Source organism: Leucoraja erinacea, chromosome 33 (genome assembly GCF_028641065.1).
Source record: "Leucoraja erinacea ecotype New England chromosome 33, Leri_hhj_1, whole genome shotgun sequence".
Taxonomy (NCBI): domain Eukaryota; kingdom Metazoa; phylum Chordata; class Chondrichthyes; order Rajiformes; family Rajidae; genus Leucoraja; species Leucoraja erinaceus.
The window spans coordinates 858,110-879,029 of record NC_073409.1 but is presented as its reverse complement, the minus strand read 5'-3'; the positions used below and the strand labels follow the sequence as shown (position 1 = coordinate 879,029).

The 20,920-nt window shown below is 40.1% G+C and overlaps 1 protein-coding gene across 1 annotated transcript in view; it reads left to right on the top strand.

The window, feature by feature from the left end:
- efl1 (elongation factor like GTPase 1) overlaps positions 1 to 20,920 on the top strand; it is a 143,526-nt gene that overhangs the window by 61,144 nt on the left and 61,462 nt on the right. Inside the window, 2 exon segments of the mRNA XM_055661001.1 lie at positions 3,555 to 3,727; positions 5,419 to 5,551. Of these exon segments, the coding sequence (XP_055516976.1) occupies positions 3,555 to 3,727; positions 5,419 to 5,551 (306 nt within the window).

Sequence of the window (20,920 nt, the reverse complement as noted above, 5' to 3'; positions counted from 1 at the left end):
TGGAGAAACTCAGCGGGTGAGGCAGCATCTATGGAGAGAAGGAATAGGCGACGTATCGGGTTGAGACCCTATTTCAGACTCGACCCGAAACGTCGCCTATTCCTTCTGTCCATAGATGCTGCCTCACCCGCTCAGTTTCTCCAGCATTTTTGTGTACCTTCGATTTTTCCAGCATCTGCAGTTCTTTCTTAAGCATTTAAATGAAAGGGTCCTGCTTTTGCTCCTCATCTAAGTTTGCTTACAGTGTGAGAACAGGACATGGGGAACTAGTGGGGCAATGGGCTGATGAGGATAGCTCTGACAATTGACATAGACCACAGAACTGTATTAATGTTTCCATTTGGCCGCCTGCCAGTGGTCTCATTGATCTCTGCTTTGTTACACTAGCACTTTGCTACTCAACCCCAATGACCATGTATTGACTGCGTGATTATTTAATTATTTTGAATTGCCTCGTGCGCTTCTTCCCCATATTAAGGCTTGACATTTTTGTGCTTTATTTTGATTTCAGTTTGGGGCAAGATGTTTTTTAGGTGTTGGTTTTCAGCAGAATAGGCAATTTCAACAATTAAAAGACTTCAGTCGAGAGTTACATCACCTTTCAGTCTCTACATATGGCAAGGCAAGGCAACTTTATTTATATAGCACATTTCATACACGAGGCAGACTCAAAGTGCTTCACATAAAAACATGTCATACAATAAAATGAAATAATAAAATGAAATAAAATAGAACTAAAAGAAAAGAAAAGCAAAATTAAAAATGCATTATAAAAAGTGCAAAAGTTAAAAGTGCAATGTAGTTAAGATTTAGCTGAAAGCTAAAGTAAACATAAAAGTTTTCAGTCTTGTTTTAAAAGTGGTCAAAGTTGAGGCAGGTCTTAAATCTTCAGGAAGTTTATTCCAGCTATTTGTTGCATAGTAACTAAATCCTGCTTTCCCATGCAATATATACATATGCAATATGTAGGTCGTTTAAAAAATGTTTCCCGTGCAAAGACGGGTATTTGCATCCCTGCACTCTATTCCTACCACTATAATTCTTGTCACGGAAAACAAAAAGGAAAGTTTCAGTTTGTTAATCAGGCATCATAGGGCTTTTATCAATAGTAACAGCACTTTGGTTTATTATTGTTTGCCATGCAAAACACTGCAAATCATTTTCAAAAATTGCTGGCAAAGTGGCAACATTCTTGCTGCGAGTTTTATTGCGAACCATCTGACAAAGGGGTTTCTTTGCTTGAGTCAGTGTTCACGTCACTCTCTCTCCACCTCTTTTTGCCACCATTACACAACAGACCTACACATCACAAAGGGACTTGGTCAGCACTTCATATTTGCCTTTGGAGAGGTCTTTGTACAAGATACAAGATACATTTATTTGTCACATGTGCCAGATGGCACAGTGAAATGAGATTACCATACAGCCATACAATAAAAATAAAGAACACAGCACACGATAGAATTCAACATAAAAACATCCCCACACAGCAGAATCAAATGTTCCCACTGTGAGGGAAGGCACCAAAGTCAGCCTCTTCCTCTAATGTTCCTCAATGTTCACCCGTGGTCGGGGTCTCCCCGAGCCCTCCGCAGTCGCCGCTACGGGCGGCCCGATCGGTGGGCGGCGCGACTCTCGTCGCAGCGGCCTCTGCAGTCTGTCCGGGGTTTATTATTTTGTCTGTGTATTAATGTAGTTTTTGTTAGAACGCTTGTGTGGCGGGGGGATGGGGGGGGGGGGTGGGGGGGGGGGAAACTTTTTTAAATCTCTCCCTGCACTGGAGACCCGACCTTTTTTCGTCGGGTTTTCCGTTGTAAAACAGGAAGAAAACGACTCACCGTTCTAGTCCGGAGCGGGTGGGAGCGGTGGAGGAGCGCTGATATATTCAATGTACCGGAGAGTCGGAGGCTCCAACGACAGGTTTTGCACCGGGAGCCCGCGGGCTGAGATTTTTCAGGGCTCTCGCACGAGTTCCCCCCGCCCGATTTGCGGGGTTGAAGAGCTCCTGGAGCGGGGCCTTTAATCTTGGAAGCCTCGGGACTCTCGAGCGCACGCCAAAACCTAATACCTCGCCGTGTGTGCGACCTCGCACCACCCGGCTGAGATTCTGCCGCGGGTCAATGCTCGCCATCGCCAGCCGGGGCTTTGACTTTGACTCCAGACATCGTGTGTCATAGTGCAGTGGACATAGTGTTTTTTGGCCTTCCAATTAGGTAAATTATGTTGTGTTGTTGTGTCTTGGGTCTATTTGTTTGTAATGTATGGCTGCAGAAACGGCATTTCGTTTGGACCTCAAGGGGTCCAAATGACAATTAAATGTATCTTGTATCTTGTATCTTGAGGCCCACTTGCCGGGGTGATGTAAGTCCGACATATTCTGAAAGGAGAACGCTTACTGCGTGGATGTCATTAATCATCGACTATTCGGGCAATTTTGTTTTCTTTTGTTAAAACAAAAAAATTCTAGCCCAAAATATACTCAATGTACATTTAACTTTTGAGAGCTGAATTATTCACACAGTTCAATTTGTAGGTTCAATCTGAAGAAGAATCTCGACCCAAAACCTCGCCCATTCGTTCTCTCCAGAGATTCTGCCTGTCCTGCTGAGTTACTCCAGCTTTTTGTGTCCATCTTCAATTTGTAGGTTACTGCTGAATGATTGGGATGTTGCAGCCTGTTGTTGAAAATAAATCGTGCATTGCTGCCAGATTTAATAAGAAACTTGCATTTATATTGTGTCTCTTGTTCCCTTTGCAGAAAGTTGCAAAGCATATTAGCTGAAGTGTAGGCATTATTGTAATTTGTAAAATAGAACAATATTCATTAGGGAACAGACAATTGATCCTGAATTTCATCCATGCCTGCATTGACGACCAATACAAGCTGTAATTGTTTATGTAATTAACTGGCTTACCTGCAAAACCTTAGACTACTTTTCTTTATACTACATTTGTCTCTAAATTGAATGGAGTACTGTTTGCAAAATAATACTTTATGTGCATTGTCTGATAATAAGTTTCTGTAAAGTTGGAACAAGAGCTCCAAGAGGTTAGAATCATGACTAGTCTTTCCACTGACTACCTTGGTACATGACAATAAAGTAAACTGAACTAAGCTGAGGGGAGGAATTCACTTTGTTAAACTGCTGGTGATTGAGTTGACTGATGTTGGTACAACAGGTGCTTGCAATGCTAGTGTTGAGTAACTGCAATGTGACCGTATGCAAAATTAAATGGTAAGTGATCAGCAAAATATATAGTACTGGGTTACTTTAACAATATTTTACTTTATTCGTTACTTTTTGTTTAGCCAGTCTATTGGAAAGACTTATCTTAGGCATATCATATAATGTGGTATAAATTAATGTGTAAATCCGCTTCATTTGAAAAATCACTGAAGCAATATATTTGTCGTGATAATTAATCGTGGTTACATTTTAGAATGTTTGTTCCCCCCCCCCCCACAATTTATATTTCATAATGTTTACATTTGTTATTATCGGAGGACAGGGGATTTAGATAACCGTACATCTTCATTTTTCATTCCTCTTAAGGTGACCAGGTACCAAGCCAGGTGGAGCAGGCGGCCTTGAATGCTCCCCAACAGGAAAGTGAACAGAAAGACCACTTCATTGCATTTGCCAGGGTTTATAGTGGAACAGTCCGCAGAGGACAGAAATTGTTTGTGCTGAGCCCAAAATACAACCCTTCGGATGCTTTAGCCAAGGTGCGTATGCTTGCTTTTCAACCCTGGAGGATTAGCTCCCTGATATCCAAAAGTTCTGTTTAAAGTGATTCAGAATACTGTGTCGGTGTAATGCTGCTCAGTAATTTTAATGTTTGAAACGGGATTGAGTTACCCTTTATTGTAGAGTGCAGCAGGAGAGGGTTAAAGGAGGAAACTCTTAATGCACAAAATCGCACTGCCCAAAAGTACGATAGAGGTAAAAGCCCTCACAATATCGAAACATGCTTCATGAATGAGTGCCAGCAGGTTAATGGGCCTATTGATAGAGTCGTGGTTAAGGTTAATCTATTGACTTAGACTGGCACGGATATGATGGGCTAAATGGCCTCCTCCATTGATTTTGTATCCTTGTGAAGCTTTTCTAAAGGCAATGCATCACCTATTAGTTATTGTATCAATCCACATAAGCATGCCATGATAGCTCTATTAAATGTTGTTCTTGTAGAAATGGAGAAAAGCATTCCAAAACCACAAAACCCTTTCATTTTAGAAATTGCAATATGTTTTTCTTGAGATGCTCCATGTGCTTTCATTAATGAATGCAGGGTTATGTGCCAGATGTTGAGGTTATGTTATAAGAAGCCAAACATGAGGCTTTTTAATGTCATCTTAACATCTCAAAGTATTCTCTTCTCTTAACCTGCTCCAGTGTGTGGAGGTTTGTGAGGCACACAAGATATTGGTATGGGTACTCTGGCCTATTAGTGGATGATTAGTGGAGCAGGGTGAAGGGACAGTCGGCCTTGTGTTCGTATGTTTCTTGTGCTCCTATGTTCTGGTAAGATACAACATATTCAGCAGAAATAAACAAGGATTTATACACTGTGGAAACAGGCCCTGCAGACCAATTTGCTCATGCCAACCAAGGTCTCTACCTGAACTAATCCCATTTGCCTGCATTTGGCCCATTTCCCACTAAATCCTTCCATGTGCCTGTCCAAATGTCTTTTAGACATTGTAATTGTAACACATCCTCAGGCAGGTGAGGAATATTATTCATTATATTATTGAACATGCATCTCGTTGCGCAAGATTTTGTGCCAAATACTTGTGCAAGTCGTTTCCATAATTAAATTTATATGCACGGATTTTTTCTAAAACGTACATTTCTGAAAACACAACTTTTTGTTTCTCTATAAATAACATGTTAAAAGTGCACTTCCATTTGCTTCATGAGACATTTCTCATTTTGCTACCACAATATCGACATGGAACAAAACAAATGATTCATGTAAGTAGTCGACCATAAGGCAAACACAACAGCAACAGTCGTCCTGCCAGTAAGATCAAGGCTGACAAAAATGCTGGAGAAACTCAGCGGGTGAGGCAGCATATATGGAGCAAAGGTTAGGTGATGTTTCGGGTCATAGAAACATAGAAAATAGGTGCAGGAGGAGGCCATTCGGCCCTTTGATGGTGGCCTCCTGTGTTGGCAGAGTAGACTCGATGGGCAGTGGCCTAATTCTGCTCCTATATCTTGTGTTGCAAAAAAATATAGAATTAATATATGTTATTTGACAGCTGTGAGATTATGTAATGTGATTTCATTAACACGGTATGAATTTATATTTATCATTATCAATAGATGTATTTTATCCCGAATGTATACAGTGGTCTGCTTTACAGAAGGTGGATTGCTCATTTGTGTTCATTGATATTTTTCTGTTCAGTTGCCTGAAAATTATTCGCCTGATGATGAGCTATTGATTCCACACCTGAGTTCTTGTACGGTTCAGGACTTGTATCTGCTAATGGGGAAAGAATTGGAAGATGTACAAGAAGTACCTGTTGGCAATGTGCTAGGTAAGATTTTATTATTAAGTATCTGCTGTGATATTGGTTTTTTTTTTACAGAATTTGCAAAAGGATGGCAAAGTTTTTCCTTATAAAATTTCAGTCTACTTTTGTCATAAGTTGTAGGAGTCGAATTAGGCCATCCGGCCCATCATGTCTACTCCACCATTAAATCCCATTATTTTCCCCTCAACCCCATTCTCCTGCAGTCTGCCTTAACCCCCCAACACCCTCATTAATCCAGAATCTTATCAATCTCCACCTTAAAAATATCCATTGACTTGGTCACCACAGCCGTCTATGGCAATGAATTCTACAGATTCACCATCCTCTGACTCAAGAAATTCCTCCTCATCTCCTTTGTAAAGGTACATGGCCTCTGGTCGCAGACTCTCCCACTGGTGGAAACGTCCTCTCCACATCCACTCTATATGCAAGCCTTTGTTTCCAGATGGTGGACATTGCTCCCATGGAATAAAAACTTGAAATGCTGTAGATATGGGGAAACTGCAATACGAGTTTAAGTCATCAGTGGTATATAGCAGGTCAGACAGCAACTGTGTTGAGTTAAGTAGACCAAGCACAGTCAATGGGCACTCGGTAACAAAAGTACATTTGATGTTTGAGAGATTGAGTCCCGAACTTGCACCTGTTCACTTGGCTAAACACTAGTGACTCTGTTACAACTGCTAGCATTGCCAAGGAGTTCCAGCCCAACCTCTAACAGGATAGAGAAATCTTGGACATTTGTTCTGGGGTGGAACCTGAACACAACATTTTTGACTCTGGGCAAGACCCTCAGCTGACACAAGGAACCAAACAGAATTCCGGTTGAGTTAATCAACTGAATCTTTCCCTGCACCACTGGAGGATTTTCCAATTAAGAAAAAACACTTACATTTGTTTAAACCAAGTCCAGTTTTTTCAATAACTTCATGAGTTCCTGACTTTCTTTCATGTACTACCAAAAGCAACAGACAAGTTACTTTATAACACTAGAAACACGACATAATCACAAAAATGCTACAGTCAGGGCGCCTCCAATAATAAAGTGTTATCCTACAAGTTTAAACAGTTGGTCTGCAAGGCGATCATGCAAATGTTTCACAAAGAAAAGTGCAGCCAAGGAAGACAAGAGACAAGAGACATTTATTGTCACATTGCACCAATTGGTACAGTGAAATTTGTGGTCACCATACAGCCACACGAATGTAAATGCCTGGATGTTTATGGTCCCAGGGATAAACAAGTTATTCTGGATTTTCCAGCCTGGAATCAGAACTCCTTATTCAATTAAAAAGGTTCACACTGCATGTGTCTGAATATAAAGGCACTTGCAAATCAAGCTACAATTGATTGCTTTCTTCAGTGCCTGTAATTTAAAAGTTCAGTAACATTAAGTTTGTCTCTTAAGGGCCTGTCCCACTTTATGATTTTTTCGGCGACTGCCGGCGTCGTATCAATGTCGCCAAAACATTTTGAACATTTCAAAATCCAGCAGCGACAAAAAAAATGTTGCGACATTTGAAAGCGTCACACGTCACCACGCCGCGTGATACCTCAAATTTATCGATGACCTTATACGTCAGTCAATGATGCTGGCAGTCGCTGAAAAAATCACCAGTGGGACAGGCCCTTTACTCCTTATTCCACAGTTCAAATGTCTTGCACTTTGATGTTTATATTCTGTATAATTGGCCATTCAAATCTTTTCCTGGTTCTCTTGCAGGAGATTGTGTTTCACCTCCCCAAATTAGTCTTATATTTGATGAGATTAATTTTGCTTTTATTTTTTTATATCATAATCCAGATTAAAATGCTAGTTCTTGGTGCCTTCCATTCAATACAACCGTCCAATTCAGCATCATAACAGATAAAAAGCTGTGGCTGTTTCTTGCTTGTAGTGGCTAGTTTGTTTACCTTGATTGGGGTCTGATTCGATATATTTAAAAGTGAAGTATTTTTCTAGTTCTATTGATGCACAAAACACAGAGGACATTGGTTGACAACAATGTTAATAGAACTCAGAAACAAATAACACTATACCAAAGTCTGAAGCAGAAAGAGAATGCTAGAAATATCTCACAGGTTATCAGCATCTTTGGAGGGTGAATTTGAATTAATATTTGAGGTCAATATTAATGCCTGGCTTGATTATTTACAGTATATTCTGATTTAATTTCAAAAGCAGATAAGTACACAGGCTGGACTACACATTGCTCTGGTCTCCATCGCATTGTAAATTGTCCCTAGTGTATGTAGGATAGTGTTAGTGTGGGGGGATTGTCGGTCTGCGCGGATTTGTTGGGCCAAAGGGCCTGTTTCTGCGCTGTATCTCTAAACTAAGCTGAGAAGTTGCAACCATCATGAAAGATTAAATAAAGTAGAAAATCACAGTTTAAAAAGTAACGAGATTAGTTAATTTGGGTGGTGATAGGGACTTCATCTGCAGTTAAGTCTAAAATTGAGGATATATAAATATGAAAGATTCAGTGAAAAATCCACTGGGATCTCAGTATATACTCCTTAATTTAGAATCAAGAACCTACTACCTTGTATGGTAATTAGGGGTAATAACAGAGATGTGTGTATATATTTGTATATTTATTTTTCAATTAACGTCTTTTGGTAAAATTATTTTTCCTCTTACATTTTGATAAACAAACCGTTTCAAAGGCTACGTTTAGAGGGAACCATTCATTATTTGTATTTGGTCAGTGATAAACTTGCATGGTTTAATAGCTATGCAGTTTTGAGGCACTAATTTTAGGGTCTATAATGTGTTTGTTTGGCTGTCTTAAAACCTGCTTTGGCAGCAATTACTCAATAAGAGAGGATCAGAAGTGCCAAAAGAGACTTAAATTCTCTTGAATAATGTGTTGCTTCTCTACAAAGGCAGGGCGGACAATGTTTACCATATGCTATATAGCTGAATGTTGTAGTCTGGCGTGAGGCTATTTGGCAGGTATAGTCCGTGTTAATGCCAGCTCTTTAAGAATTGCAACATCATTAAATAGAGTTATTTTCTCTAATCTCTTTTCCCTGGTCATATACTTATCCAATTCAACTTAAACGATTTTCATACTCTCTCCAAGATATTTATATTATGGTATGTACAGAAAAGTTCCACTTTTGTTTTACCTTTCAATCTTTATATTTAAGAATCATGTTTGTATTCTCAGTTTATTCTAATCTACCTTCATTATGTTCTTTCTGGTTCTTTAATCTACTTCATGGACTGTTTACGATTTATACTGTTCTCCAATTATCAACAAACATTGTGGCTTTTTCAACATTAAGCATAGCCTTTTGTTTTAAGTATTTAAAATGTATACATAATACTCATGATGTTGTTAGTTTATGCTTTGTTTTAATTATGTTCCCAATATTAAATATCAACTTCATTTGATCTATGAAACTCCAGTTCAGGATGAACTTCCTTTCATTTTTTATTACCTCAAAATGTGCAACTTCACATTTGTCTTTAGTTTCTCACCTAAACTGGTCATTGTACCTTAATTGTCGTTTTCGTATATTCAAGCACATTTCATTTTTATTCAAATATCATAGAAATCTAAACTGCAAAAGCTGATAACTGCAAAATTGCATTCGGTATTGTTGTATCCTTAAAATGTTCAATTAGCTAAAAGCACAATCCATGCCGGTTTAATTTCAGCCCTCATTATGGATAACCACAGTAAGACTTTACTCTTGGGGAATACTATATTTGTTCATGCACTCACGGTACTGTAGCTCATTAATTTATTAACTTAAAATGGCCATTCTTCACAACTAAGCCTCGATAATAGAGTCAGCATATTCAAATAGGTGGTAGGACATGGAAATCCAAACCCAGCGTGATTTGCCATCCTCTAGTACCCACTGACAAATGCTTCCTATCACGAGTTGCAAGAGAAATTAAAACCACAAGTCAAATTGGTTCCATTGGACCTCCTCACTTCACCATACTGCTCTTGGGTCGCAATAAACCAACTTAGGGCAGTCCACAGGTTAAATCTGGCCTTTATTATGGGCCAGCACCACATTACCTACCCTGCTACTGAGGAAATAATATTTATGTATTAGTATTAGGTTATCCATCTGCACTCTAGGGATCAAAGAAGGTGTGTAGTTATTTCCTGGTGAATTCTGCAAATGCTGCATTGTTTTTCCTCTCAGGGACCGCTGTCAGGATCATGTATTACACGATTTAGAGATTATTTATTATGTTTATCCTGTGTATGTGTATGCATGTAGTTTGTGTTTGTGTCTGAGTGTTGTGTGTGTGTGTCTTTGTCTGTGTGTTGTGTGTCTGTGTCTGAGTGTGTGTCTGTGTGTCTTTGTATGTCTCTCCATGTGTATGTGTGTGCGTGTGTGAACGTGTGTGGTGCCCGTGTTGGTGGGTGTGGTGATAAGATGGAATTTAACACACTGAAGTTTTTATTATCAGGTTTGCTTTGATGTGTAAAACTGTGATAAATGTGTGTTTTCATTTCCTGCAGCTTATTCAATTAGGATATAAAAAGTTAGTTCTATTTCAGATCTGTGGGGGGGGGAAAGCAACTAGTTTGTGAGATTGGGAAATGATAATCAGTTGTTAATGGAAATTTCAATATGCTCTTATCACTGAATGAGTCAGAAACGCAAGCATGATAAACCCAAGTAAATACTAATGAGCCAGTGCTTGGAAAAATAGATTGTCATTATTCGATTAGCCAGAAAATGTTATGGCATAAATTGAAAGATATTTATATATTTAATATCCTGCCTCATGTGAACCAGTTCTAAATATTTAATTGCAAAATGTTACATTATGTAATGGATCCTTAAAGTAATTTTTAGAAGGGAAATGTTACTGCATTGGCACCAGTGAGGCCATATCTAGAGTATTGTGAGATGTTTGGGCCCCTAACTATGGAAGAATTCATTATCATTGCATGCAGTTCAAAAAGATTCATTAGGATGATTTTGGGGTATGAAGGGATTGTAAGGTGGAATAGATCAGCTCTGTACAGACCAAATGTGTAGGAAGGAACTGCAGATGCTGGTTTAAACCGAAGATAGACACAAAATGCTGGAGTATCTCAGAGGGACAGGCAGAATCTCCGGAGAGAAGGAATGGGTGTCGTTCCGTTTCGTTTTGTGTCGAGACCCTTCTTCAGACTAGTCGGGGGAAAGGGAAACAAGAGATATAGACAGTGATGAAGAGAGATATAGAACAAATGAATGAATATTTATTTCTCAGGTAGACAAAAATGCTGGAGAAATTCAGCGGGTGAGGCAGCTTCTATGGAGAGAAGAAATAGGCGACGTTTCGGGTTGAGACCTTTCTTCAGAAGGACCCATAACATTGCCTATTCCTTCTCTCCATAGAACCCGCTGAGTTTCTCCAGCATTTTTGTCTACCTTACATTTTTCCAGCATCTGCAGTTCTTTCTTAACAAAATATTTATTTCTCAATCTTCAAGTAACCCCTGCATTCCCTCTCTCTCTATCTCCCCCCCCCCACCCACCCAAATCACACCAGGTTCCCATTCTCACACAACAAACGGCTAACAATAGCCTTTCTCCTTTATCATCATTACTTTTTTGCATATATTTAATTCATTTGTTCTATATCTCTCTACATCACTGTCTATTTCTCTCGTTTCACTTTCCCCTGACTAGTCTGAAGAAGGGGCTCGACCTGAAACATCACCCATTCCTTCTCTCCAGAGATGCTGCCTGTCCCGCTGAGTTACTCCAGCATTTTGTGTTTTCTAGCCCTGTACAGATGCTGCCTGACAATAAAGTTATCATCGAGAACAAGGAAGGAGTAGGAATATGGTGTTGGGCAAAGGGTCAACTGCTGAATGGCAGAGCAGATTGAAAGAATGTAATGACCTTCTTCTGTTCCTATTTTCTATTTCTGTGTTAAGCAAAAGATTATTTATTCGCTGTTCCGGCGGGCGGCGCGACTCTTGTCAGCAGCGGCCTCTGCAGTCTGTCCGCGTTTTATTATTTTCTGTCTATGTTTTTATGTAGTTTTTGTTATTTTTTGTTGGGGTGTGTGTGGCAGAGGGGTGGGGTGGGGGTGGGGGGAAACTTTTTTTAAATCTCTCCCTGCACTGGAGACCCGACCTTTTCTCGTCGGGTTTCCGATATCGTTGGGGCTGCAACGAGGAGCGGTCCAGCAGGAAAGAACCGGGGACCTGGTCTTCCGTGTTCCTAGCGGGTGGAGCGGTTGCTATTTCTGTGTTAAGCGGAGGCTTCAACGGCAGAATAGCGGGAGCCCGCGGGTCCCTGGGGGGAAGCTTTTCAGGGCTCTATTTATTCGCTGCGGGGTATCCTATGGACATCATCCACACTCTTATCGTCCTCTTTGAGGCGTGGCTTTTGGCCTTGGCTATCGTGCTTTTACTATTTTACTTTCATCGGGGGGGGGGGGGGGGGGGGGGGGGGGGGGGGGGGGGGGGGGAAGAGTGCAGTGGAGGATAAGTTTATTTGGCCTTCCATCATAGCAATGTGATGGACCTCTGCTACACTGTTGTGTCCTTATGTTGAAAAAGTTTGCTTTCATGTGACAATTAAATGAGTCTTATTAAGAACCAATGACATCAGTTCAACTTTTCATGTGCATGAGTCTATTAAGAACCAATGACGTCAATTCAACTTAACATTCTTGCAAGCGCCCGACTCCTGTTAAAGAGAGTTGCGTACCGGAATTTGAGAATGAAACAATATATAACTTAAAGGAAATAATTTATAATTAATATTATAAAGAGAAACATTTATCTGTCACAAAGTTAATACTTAAATTGTAAGTCACTGAATTGCTTCCCTTAAATCAGTTATTGAATCATAAAAAATACATGAAGCACTTCAACCAATCTGGCCCGTTGTAGATTTTACAAGGATGATCTAAGCTAATTTAATTTCAGTCATTTTTATATAATGCAAATCAAAAAAGCTGCAGATGTAGGAAGCATGTCATTTTTATCTACACGGCTCTTGAAAGATGCAAGAGTTCTCAAATCACCTCATAAATCTGCTGGTAGACAAAACTTGATATAAAACCTCAAATGGCTTAAATAGGGAGGTTTTAAATATTTAAATATTTTAAAGAAGATATTGGAGAGAGCGGGAGAGTGGTGGGTAACATTGCCTGTGTTTAGGATGGTAGTAATTATATGTTGCAAACTTGCAGGTGCAGGAAAGGATTGATTAATTTCCTAGTTGTCCAAGGTCTAGAATTGGAGGACAGCAGTTGTCTCATTGTGTTTTAGGGATGAACTTCATTGCTGGACACGAAGGCAGTTAAAAACAACAATGAGAATTTTAAACTCCAAATCTTTATGCTGAGGTCCCAGATATCTCAGTGAGCACAATGTTGATGGATGAATTGGACTGGGGCAATTTACACATGACAGCGGAGTTATCCATAACCAGGTTTACAGATGGTTGGAGGGAGAGACCAACCAATAATGCATTGGAGTAGTGAAGCCAAGATAGAATGGTTGATGTTTTTACAGGTTTCCTCTGTAGTGTCTTTCATGTTAAAACTCAACAAAGATTTAGTTGTTTAAACTCCTTTAATAAAGAAAGCTAATTTTGTAGGATGAGCCTTTTCCCCAGATTTCTGATGCAAAACATTTGATACGTTCAGTTCCTTTAAGTGTGTTCACTTTTTTCACGTATTTAAGTACCAAAGCCGTTCGGTGTGGTTCTGCTTTATGGAAAATTCTCCTGGTTTGGTCATTAGGAGATGCTGTATGCATAGACATTTCTCCTTACTCCGTATAGTGCGAACAACAGATGACCTAACAAGCTTCAAAATTAAACTCTGTGCAATCTGGGTACATCTATCAGCAAAAGACAAATTCATATGTGACTCCTCCAGTTCACGGCACTGTTTTCAGTCAAAACAGTTACCTGGGAGACTTGTTGGTAGAGGACATTCATGTTGCTCTTTGAAAGAGAAACCAAAGTTCGACTTGCAACCTCTATTGATATGGTAATGTTTCTGATAACGATGTTTCTTCTCTGTACTTTTTGTCACCACGTTAAAAAGTTATTCTTACACATGTTTTGTATTCCTTTTATATTTGTTCTTTCTTATGCTTCCGTAAAGACAGCACTAGCCACCAGCAACAGCTCCACTTGCTCTGAATTCACCAAACTGTGCATTTACCTTTCGACTCAAGGCAGTCTACAAACAAACGGCTGAGCAAATAGCACACGTCGCAAATAACGGAGCGCCAAATGCTTTAACTCTACCAGTCCAGGAAAATAAGACCATAAAATCTTTAATGCTGGATTGCTCATGAAGTTAATAACCTTCACTAGTACAACTAAATATCTCATTATTATCCATCTTGAATGAAGGTTTTACAGTTCTGCTAGTTATTGAATAATTTCTATTAATTTCAGGTACTTTGGTCATTTTTTGATGAGCAGGCTTGAGAAATTGTTCTTCAAGGAAACCTAAGAGGATGTTTAAGAAGGACTGCAGACTCGGGTTTACACCAAAGATAGACTGAAGTAATTCAAGAATAGTTAATGTTTCGGGTCAAGGAAGGATCTCGAAACTTCACCTATTCCTTTTCTCCAGAGATGCTGCCTGACCAGCTGAGTTACTCTAGTTTTTTGTGTCTATCTTCAACCTAAAATAATGTGTTGCAGCAGCCACTGCAACAACAACATAATCTTCATCTTTGGAAGGTGTGCCATCACTGAAGATAAACGCAAAGAGATTGTTAGAGAAGACAACAAAAACTTGGACAAAGAGACTTAAACAAAAACAATTTAAAGAAACGTTGAGACGGAGAAAGGTTTAGAGAGGAAAATCTGACCTAATGAAAGCATTGCCATCTCTGCTGTGGCAAACCAGAAGGCCTCAGCATGCCGTGGAAAACCTCACTATCCCACTGGTTTGGAGAACTGCTGAAGATTTCAGAAATAGGGAGAGGTGGGAAGAGTGACATTTGGTTCTATTCTGTCTCTCAGAGCAAAAAACCATCAGTCCCTTTCCCCTATTATTTCCCCATAACCCACTCCTTCTCACATGCCCATCAACTCCGCCCTGGCCCCACCATCAACTCCGCCCTGGCCCCACTGCATCCCAACTCCACCCTGGCCCCACTGCATCCCAACTCCACCCTGGCCCCACTGCATCCCAACTCCACCCTGGCCCCACTGCATCCCAACTCTATCAGGGGTGACTTAGAGGAAACCAGAGCACTGAGGGGGAAATCAAAATAATTAAAGGGAGAGTTTGTAAGTTCCACAAAGCCAGGAGGTCTGCGTTGAACTTGGGACCTAGTGAATGGACAAGATGTATTCAGGAACCTAAGCTCTAATGGCAGTGAGCATCTTGTTTAAATATTAATAACGATGAAGAAATAGAGAAATTAAAGAGCCTAATCTGCTGGTAATGATGGCCAGCACCCTAAGCCAAGAGACGAGATAATTGTGAAGGATATGGATGCATTAGAGCTGATCTTTGTAATATATTCTGGAACAGACCCAACCCAACCAATGAGGAGTTGTAAATATGTCTACATTTTACTAGCATTGGTTCACTTTTGTCACCTGTACCAAGATACAGCGAAAAGCCTTTGTTAATGCACTACCCAGATAAATCATATTATACATTAATATAATCCAGCCATACACATGTACACAAGTCGTACAAGAAGAAAAATACCAAAATGTAGAATATTGTTTGACAGCATTTGTTTGTTACTGGGAAAAGTTTGCCTATAGCCTCCCAATGCCCTTTACTATATTCTCAATGATCAGGATTTTGTAAGTTGAAATGCTTGAAGCTTTCCCTGTAGACTTTCTAGGTATGTATCAGTAAATAGTGATTTTCTATCCCTATAGCAATACTGATTACTCAATACTGATCTTTAATGATCACAGTTGGAAGGTTCCCTCCAGACTGAGAAAACTGTTCATTACTACAATAGGCATTCTGTACCTTGGTCATTTTTGTAGCCAAGCATCATAACTTATAATTCTTCAGTCTGAAGAAGGGTCTTGACCCGAAACGTTGCCTATTTCCTTCGCTCCACAGATGCTGCCTCACCCACTGAATTTCTCCAGCATTTTTGTCTACCTATGTCCAAGCTTAAATTGATTTTGTCTCGGGTTATGTGTAACTGACATGAAGCTTTACTTATTGGAAAGGGATCTAACATTTGTTGTCCTTTAGCTCTTCAGCTACCTGTTGGTTCAAGGATTGCAAGATTATAGCCAAATCCTCAGAAATATCTAGTGTGTAGGAAGGAACTGCAGATGCTGGTTTACACCGAAGATCGACACAAAAAGCTGAAGTAACTCAGCTGGACAGGCAGCGTCTTTGGAGAGAAGGAATGGGTAACATGAGTTGGGTCGGGTTCTAAAGAAGGGTCTCGACCCGAAACGTTAACCATTTCTTCTCTCCCGAGATGCTGTCTGACCCACTGAGTTACTCCAGCATTTTGTGTTTACCTACGGAATTTAGGCATATGGGGAGAAAGCAGGAACGGGATACTGATTTTGGATGATTCGCCATGATCATATTGAATGGAGGTGCTGGCTCAAAGGGCCGAATGGCCTACTCCTGCACCTATTTTCTTTGTAATCTCAATTTCTATACCAGGAATATTGTGTACATTTATCCCTTGTTTTAGTTATATCTGAATTACAGTTGTATTATATTATCCCTTCTGATACTTGCAGATAGTCAAGCTTACAACAAGTAATTACAACAAGTAATCCTCCGTCAGTTTCGCCACCTCCAACATGACCCCACCACTCGCCACATCTTCCCATCTCCCCCCCTATCTGCCTTCCTCAAAGACCGCTCCCTCCATAACTCCCTTGTCAATTCTTCCCTTCCCTCTCGTACCACTTCCTCCCCGGGCACTTTCCCTTGCAACCGCAAGAGATGTAACACTTGTCCCTTTACCTCCCAGTCTGCATCCTGGGGGCATGAACATCAAATTCTCCCAATTTTGTTGGTCCTTGCTGTCTCCTCCCCTTCCTCAGCCCTCCTGCTGTCACCTCCCATCCCCCAGCCTTCGGGCTCCTCCTCTTTTTTCCTTTCTTGTCCCCCCCCCCCCCCCCACCCCTGATCAGTCTGAAGAAGGGTTTCGGCCTGAAACGTTGCCTATTTCCTTCGCTCCATAGATGCTGCTGCACCCACTGAGTTTCTCCAGCTTTATTGTGTACCGTCAAGCTTACAATGTTTACACCCTACAATGTTTCATCTCTGGGTCAGAAATTCACTGATCCTGAAATTTCTGGTCAGTGTGTTGGCTGGAGTATTTCAGTCAGACCACATTACTAAGAAGATATTGCACTCTACTCTTCTACAAATATATTAATGAGCAGTATTAAAGATGGCTTTTGTACGCCTGTGCCACCGTAATTATCCCTATTCATGCGATCAATATTTCTGCTTTAAATTCCTTTGTTCACTTTGCTGCTTGTAATTGCAGGACCACGCAAGTGGTGGCACTGTTGCCCTGTATCTTCACGATTCTAATCTCCCCTCTACTACAGGGATCTCCCTCGCTCTCTGCTCATCTGATTCCTAAATCGTGACAGCATGGTCTGAGAACCTTTTTTTAAATACTGGACATGTTTCTTATTTTGAAGAAAGAAATGGAAAATGGTGCACCTTTCCATTTACCATATGGTTTTTAAAAATCCATTCAGAATAAATGTCCACAAACACATTCTTATCAGCGGTTGAACACAAAACTTAGATTAAGGATGGGAGATTTTTCACTTTCCAAAATACAAATAAGTAAAACCTCAAATTTATTGAACCATAAAAATTTCAAGCTAACATTAAAGTAATTTGCAAAATTAATTTATTTACATTAAACAGTGATGCCAATTTTTTTTAATTTTTTTTTTTTTTAAACCTCTTAAATGCATATAGAAAATTGATTTGCCCTTATTAGGCTAACTAGTGATCCATTCCCCAATTCCCAGTCCTAAGCTGAATTTATTTCTACGCATTTTTCAATCCAATTTCATGGATGGAGTAAAAAAAAGCTTTCAGCAATTTTCATGCACATATCCTGCAACCCATATTAGTTTTGAAGACAAAACATGGTTGTGCGGGTCCTTCAGTTGCCAATATTATTGCAACCATACCGCTTGAGAGGAACTGCGATGTGGTTTGGTAAGGCAAGCCGTGCGATGTTAGGTTGTACACTCAGCCACATGTGAGATGTAAATACAACTCAGAGCAATGTATCAAAGTATTCTCAACGTGTCCAAAACCATGAGAGGAATAGATCTAGTAAACACACTGAGTCTGTTTCCCGGATTTGGAAAATGCAGATTTACAAACTAATCTGCAATCGCTAATAGTACCGATACAGTAGGTAAATAGAAACATTCCATTGGCAGAACGTTTCAACTATGGGACGTGGAGTGAAGGTGATTGGCATACAAATCCCAGGTTGGATGAAGAATTTAGTTTTGCATCTTGGGTGGGTCAGGTGTAGTAATGGATGCAGCTTTAATCCTGGCATTCGACAGGAAGCTCGGCAAGTATTCCAAAATACGTGGTTTGCAATTGGGTGGAGACGGGTATGGGACTGCCACAACTAGTTGCCAGCTCTTGCGTATGGCCCACATGGCCGCCTGTGATTCAGTCATTCTGTAAACTTCTACAATTGTTAGTTAACGTAAGTCTCTGATAGTATTATTTATATATTTTATAAATCGCCATCATTTATGAATGGTGTTTAACAAAGTGTATAAGTTACTGAATTAAACAATATATTGATTCAACCATTAATCATTTACACAAACGGCAGAGTTTTTAAACAGCTATATTTTGGTTTGCTTTCTAGATAATGGATTAATAAAGTTTATTTAGAAATAATGCCACAGTATGCATGAAACTTCCTGAATATATGTTTCTCCCTCAGCATGGTATTTTTCTCAGTAAATGCCCATTTATTGGAGCTTGATGCTAAGTAGTCTGTTACAGTTACCCACTTGTTTTCCTCCTTGCCATGAGATTAGTCTGCATCTAAAGCAAAAGATCATTCTCATTGTGTGCAACAAAACAAAACTAGAATTATAGTGAGATGTCAGACGAGCTCTTTGTAGGGAGGATCTTCATCAGCAGTCAGTACGTTGTGCCAAAGGCAGTGGATTGCATGAACTATTTATATGCTAGCTGAGTGGTTTCCCAGGACACCATTAACTATTGACAGTGCCTCCTGCTGTGAAAAACTAAAACTTTCACAGAGGCATCAGGCATTCATCACTATGCAAACATTCGATGGACACATTTGGCTTCTTGCATTGACAACATTGTTAAGGCGATGATCTGATTTTAGTTTAGTTTATTTTAGAGATACAGTGTGGAAAGAGGCCCTTCGGCCCATCGAGTCCATGCCGTCCAGCGATCCCTGCACGTTAACACTATCCTATGCACACAAGGGACAATTTACAAATTACCTACAAATCTGTACGTCTTGCGGGAGGAAACCGGAGATCCCGGGGAAACCCCACGCAGGTCATGGGTAGAATGTACAATCTCTGTACAGATAAGCACCCATAGTCGGGTTTGAGCCTGGGTCTCTGGCGCCATAAGGCAACAATTCTACCACTGCACCACCATGTGTCTGATGACCAGAACTGTCGAGTGGTGGAACTTGTTCTCTCTGTTCCAAAGAAAGGCATGTTGTATCCTGAAACTATGAACATATTGTTAAGGGTTTTTTTTTACCAACAGGAACATGGTCTAATCCTGATAATTTAAGGGCTTAGAAAAAAAGTTTAATATGTCTTGTATACATTTTTGAAAGCAATTCAAATTATGTGACTGTGTAGAATTAGTTATTAAAGCAAACAAATCATTTTAATTGAGCTGGCTAAATCAAACAAGTAAAAACATTGGGTCACTGTGTTAAGATATTTGAACGAGATTTTGATTGAAGAAAAGCAAAACAAAAGTTAATGTTAATCAAGGACTGATCAAGAAAACACCAGCTGGTTGACAAATAGATCATCATATCTTTAAGTAGCAAGCATCTGCTTTCAATTAACATCAATTACTGGTACTCTCTGTATATTATTATCTGCTGGACATTGGAGTAAATACTGTGAAAATCTTTCATCAAACGATTCTTGTAGCAGAAATAAAAAGAGAGATGCTCTCATTGCAGTTTAGCTTAATGTTTCAGTCAAGTAGCTCACGTCAGAGTCTGCTGTCAACTATATAGAAGCAGAGTAATTTGTACAATAGGATGTAGATACAAGGATCTGCAGATGCTGGTTTACAACAAAAAACAAAGCGCTGGAGTAACTCAGCTGGGCAGTCGGCGTATCTGGAAGACCTGGATAGGCACAAAATGCTGGAGTAACTCAGCAGGACAGGCAGCATCTGTGGAGAGAAGGAATGGGTGAGACATTTCAGGTCAAGACGTGGATAGGCGATTCCAGTCGGGATCCTTCTTCAGACTAATTGTAGTAACGGTGGAGAAAGGAGGATCTTCTTCTTGCATATGGCGTGCACAGCCTAAAGTTGTAGGACAACTTGTTCTATTTGATCTTATTTGATTGCCAGGTTGATTGCATTGGTTGAAACAGGGCGGACCACGTGAAGGTTGCAATCTCCCACCCTGAGAAAGGTGGGTTACCCTGTGGGACAAGAACCACCAACCAGTGGTTCTGGGACAACTCAGTACCTCTTGGGCTGAGGCAGCTGAATCTTGCAAATTTTGATGTTTCAGACTACTTTGATTGCTATTTTTCTGCTGGAGAAGGTTATTTCCTCTCATCCATGTGGGCGTGAGATTGACAAACCATTTCTTTAAGGAATAAAAAGGTGCAGAGTGTACCAGAAGGAGAGGCAGAGCTGCAGTGCTGGAAATGTGAAAGAAAAACAGAATTGTACAAATTCACAATCGGGCTTTCTGCAGATGAAATATCTCCATCCACAACTGAAGTGTTAACCCAATGTGTAGGAAGGAACTGCAGGTGCTGGTTCATAGAAACATAGACATAGAAACATAGATGGGCACAAAATACTGGAGTAACTCAGTGGGACAGTCAGTGTGTCTGGATAGAAGGTATGAGTGACGTTTTGGGTTGAGACCTTTCTTCACCACAGTCTGAAGAAGGGTCTTGACCCAAAACATCACCCATTCTTATGTTGCCTGTCCTGCTACCCAACACTTTATGCCTATCTGCTGTGAAATTATTAATATTCACTTTCTTATTTATTACTTAGATACGGGTTTAGTTTTCTCTATGGGGATATGGCAACATTGCAAAGGTTTCTCAACCCTTTTCAGTTTAAGTATTGTAACTTCATCCTTACATGCAGCACATGGGTCGGAAATGTTGAGTAAACCTTCCACCATATCAGATTTAGCC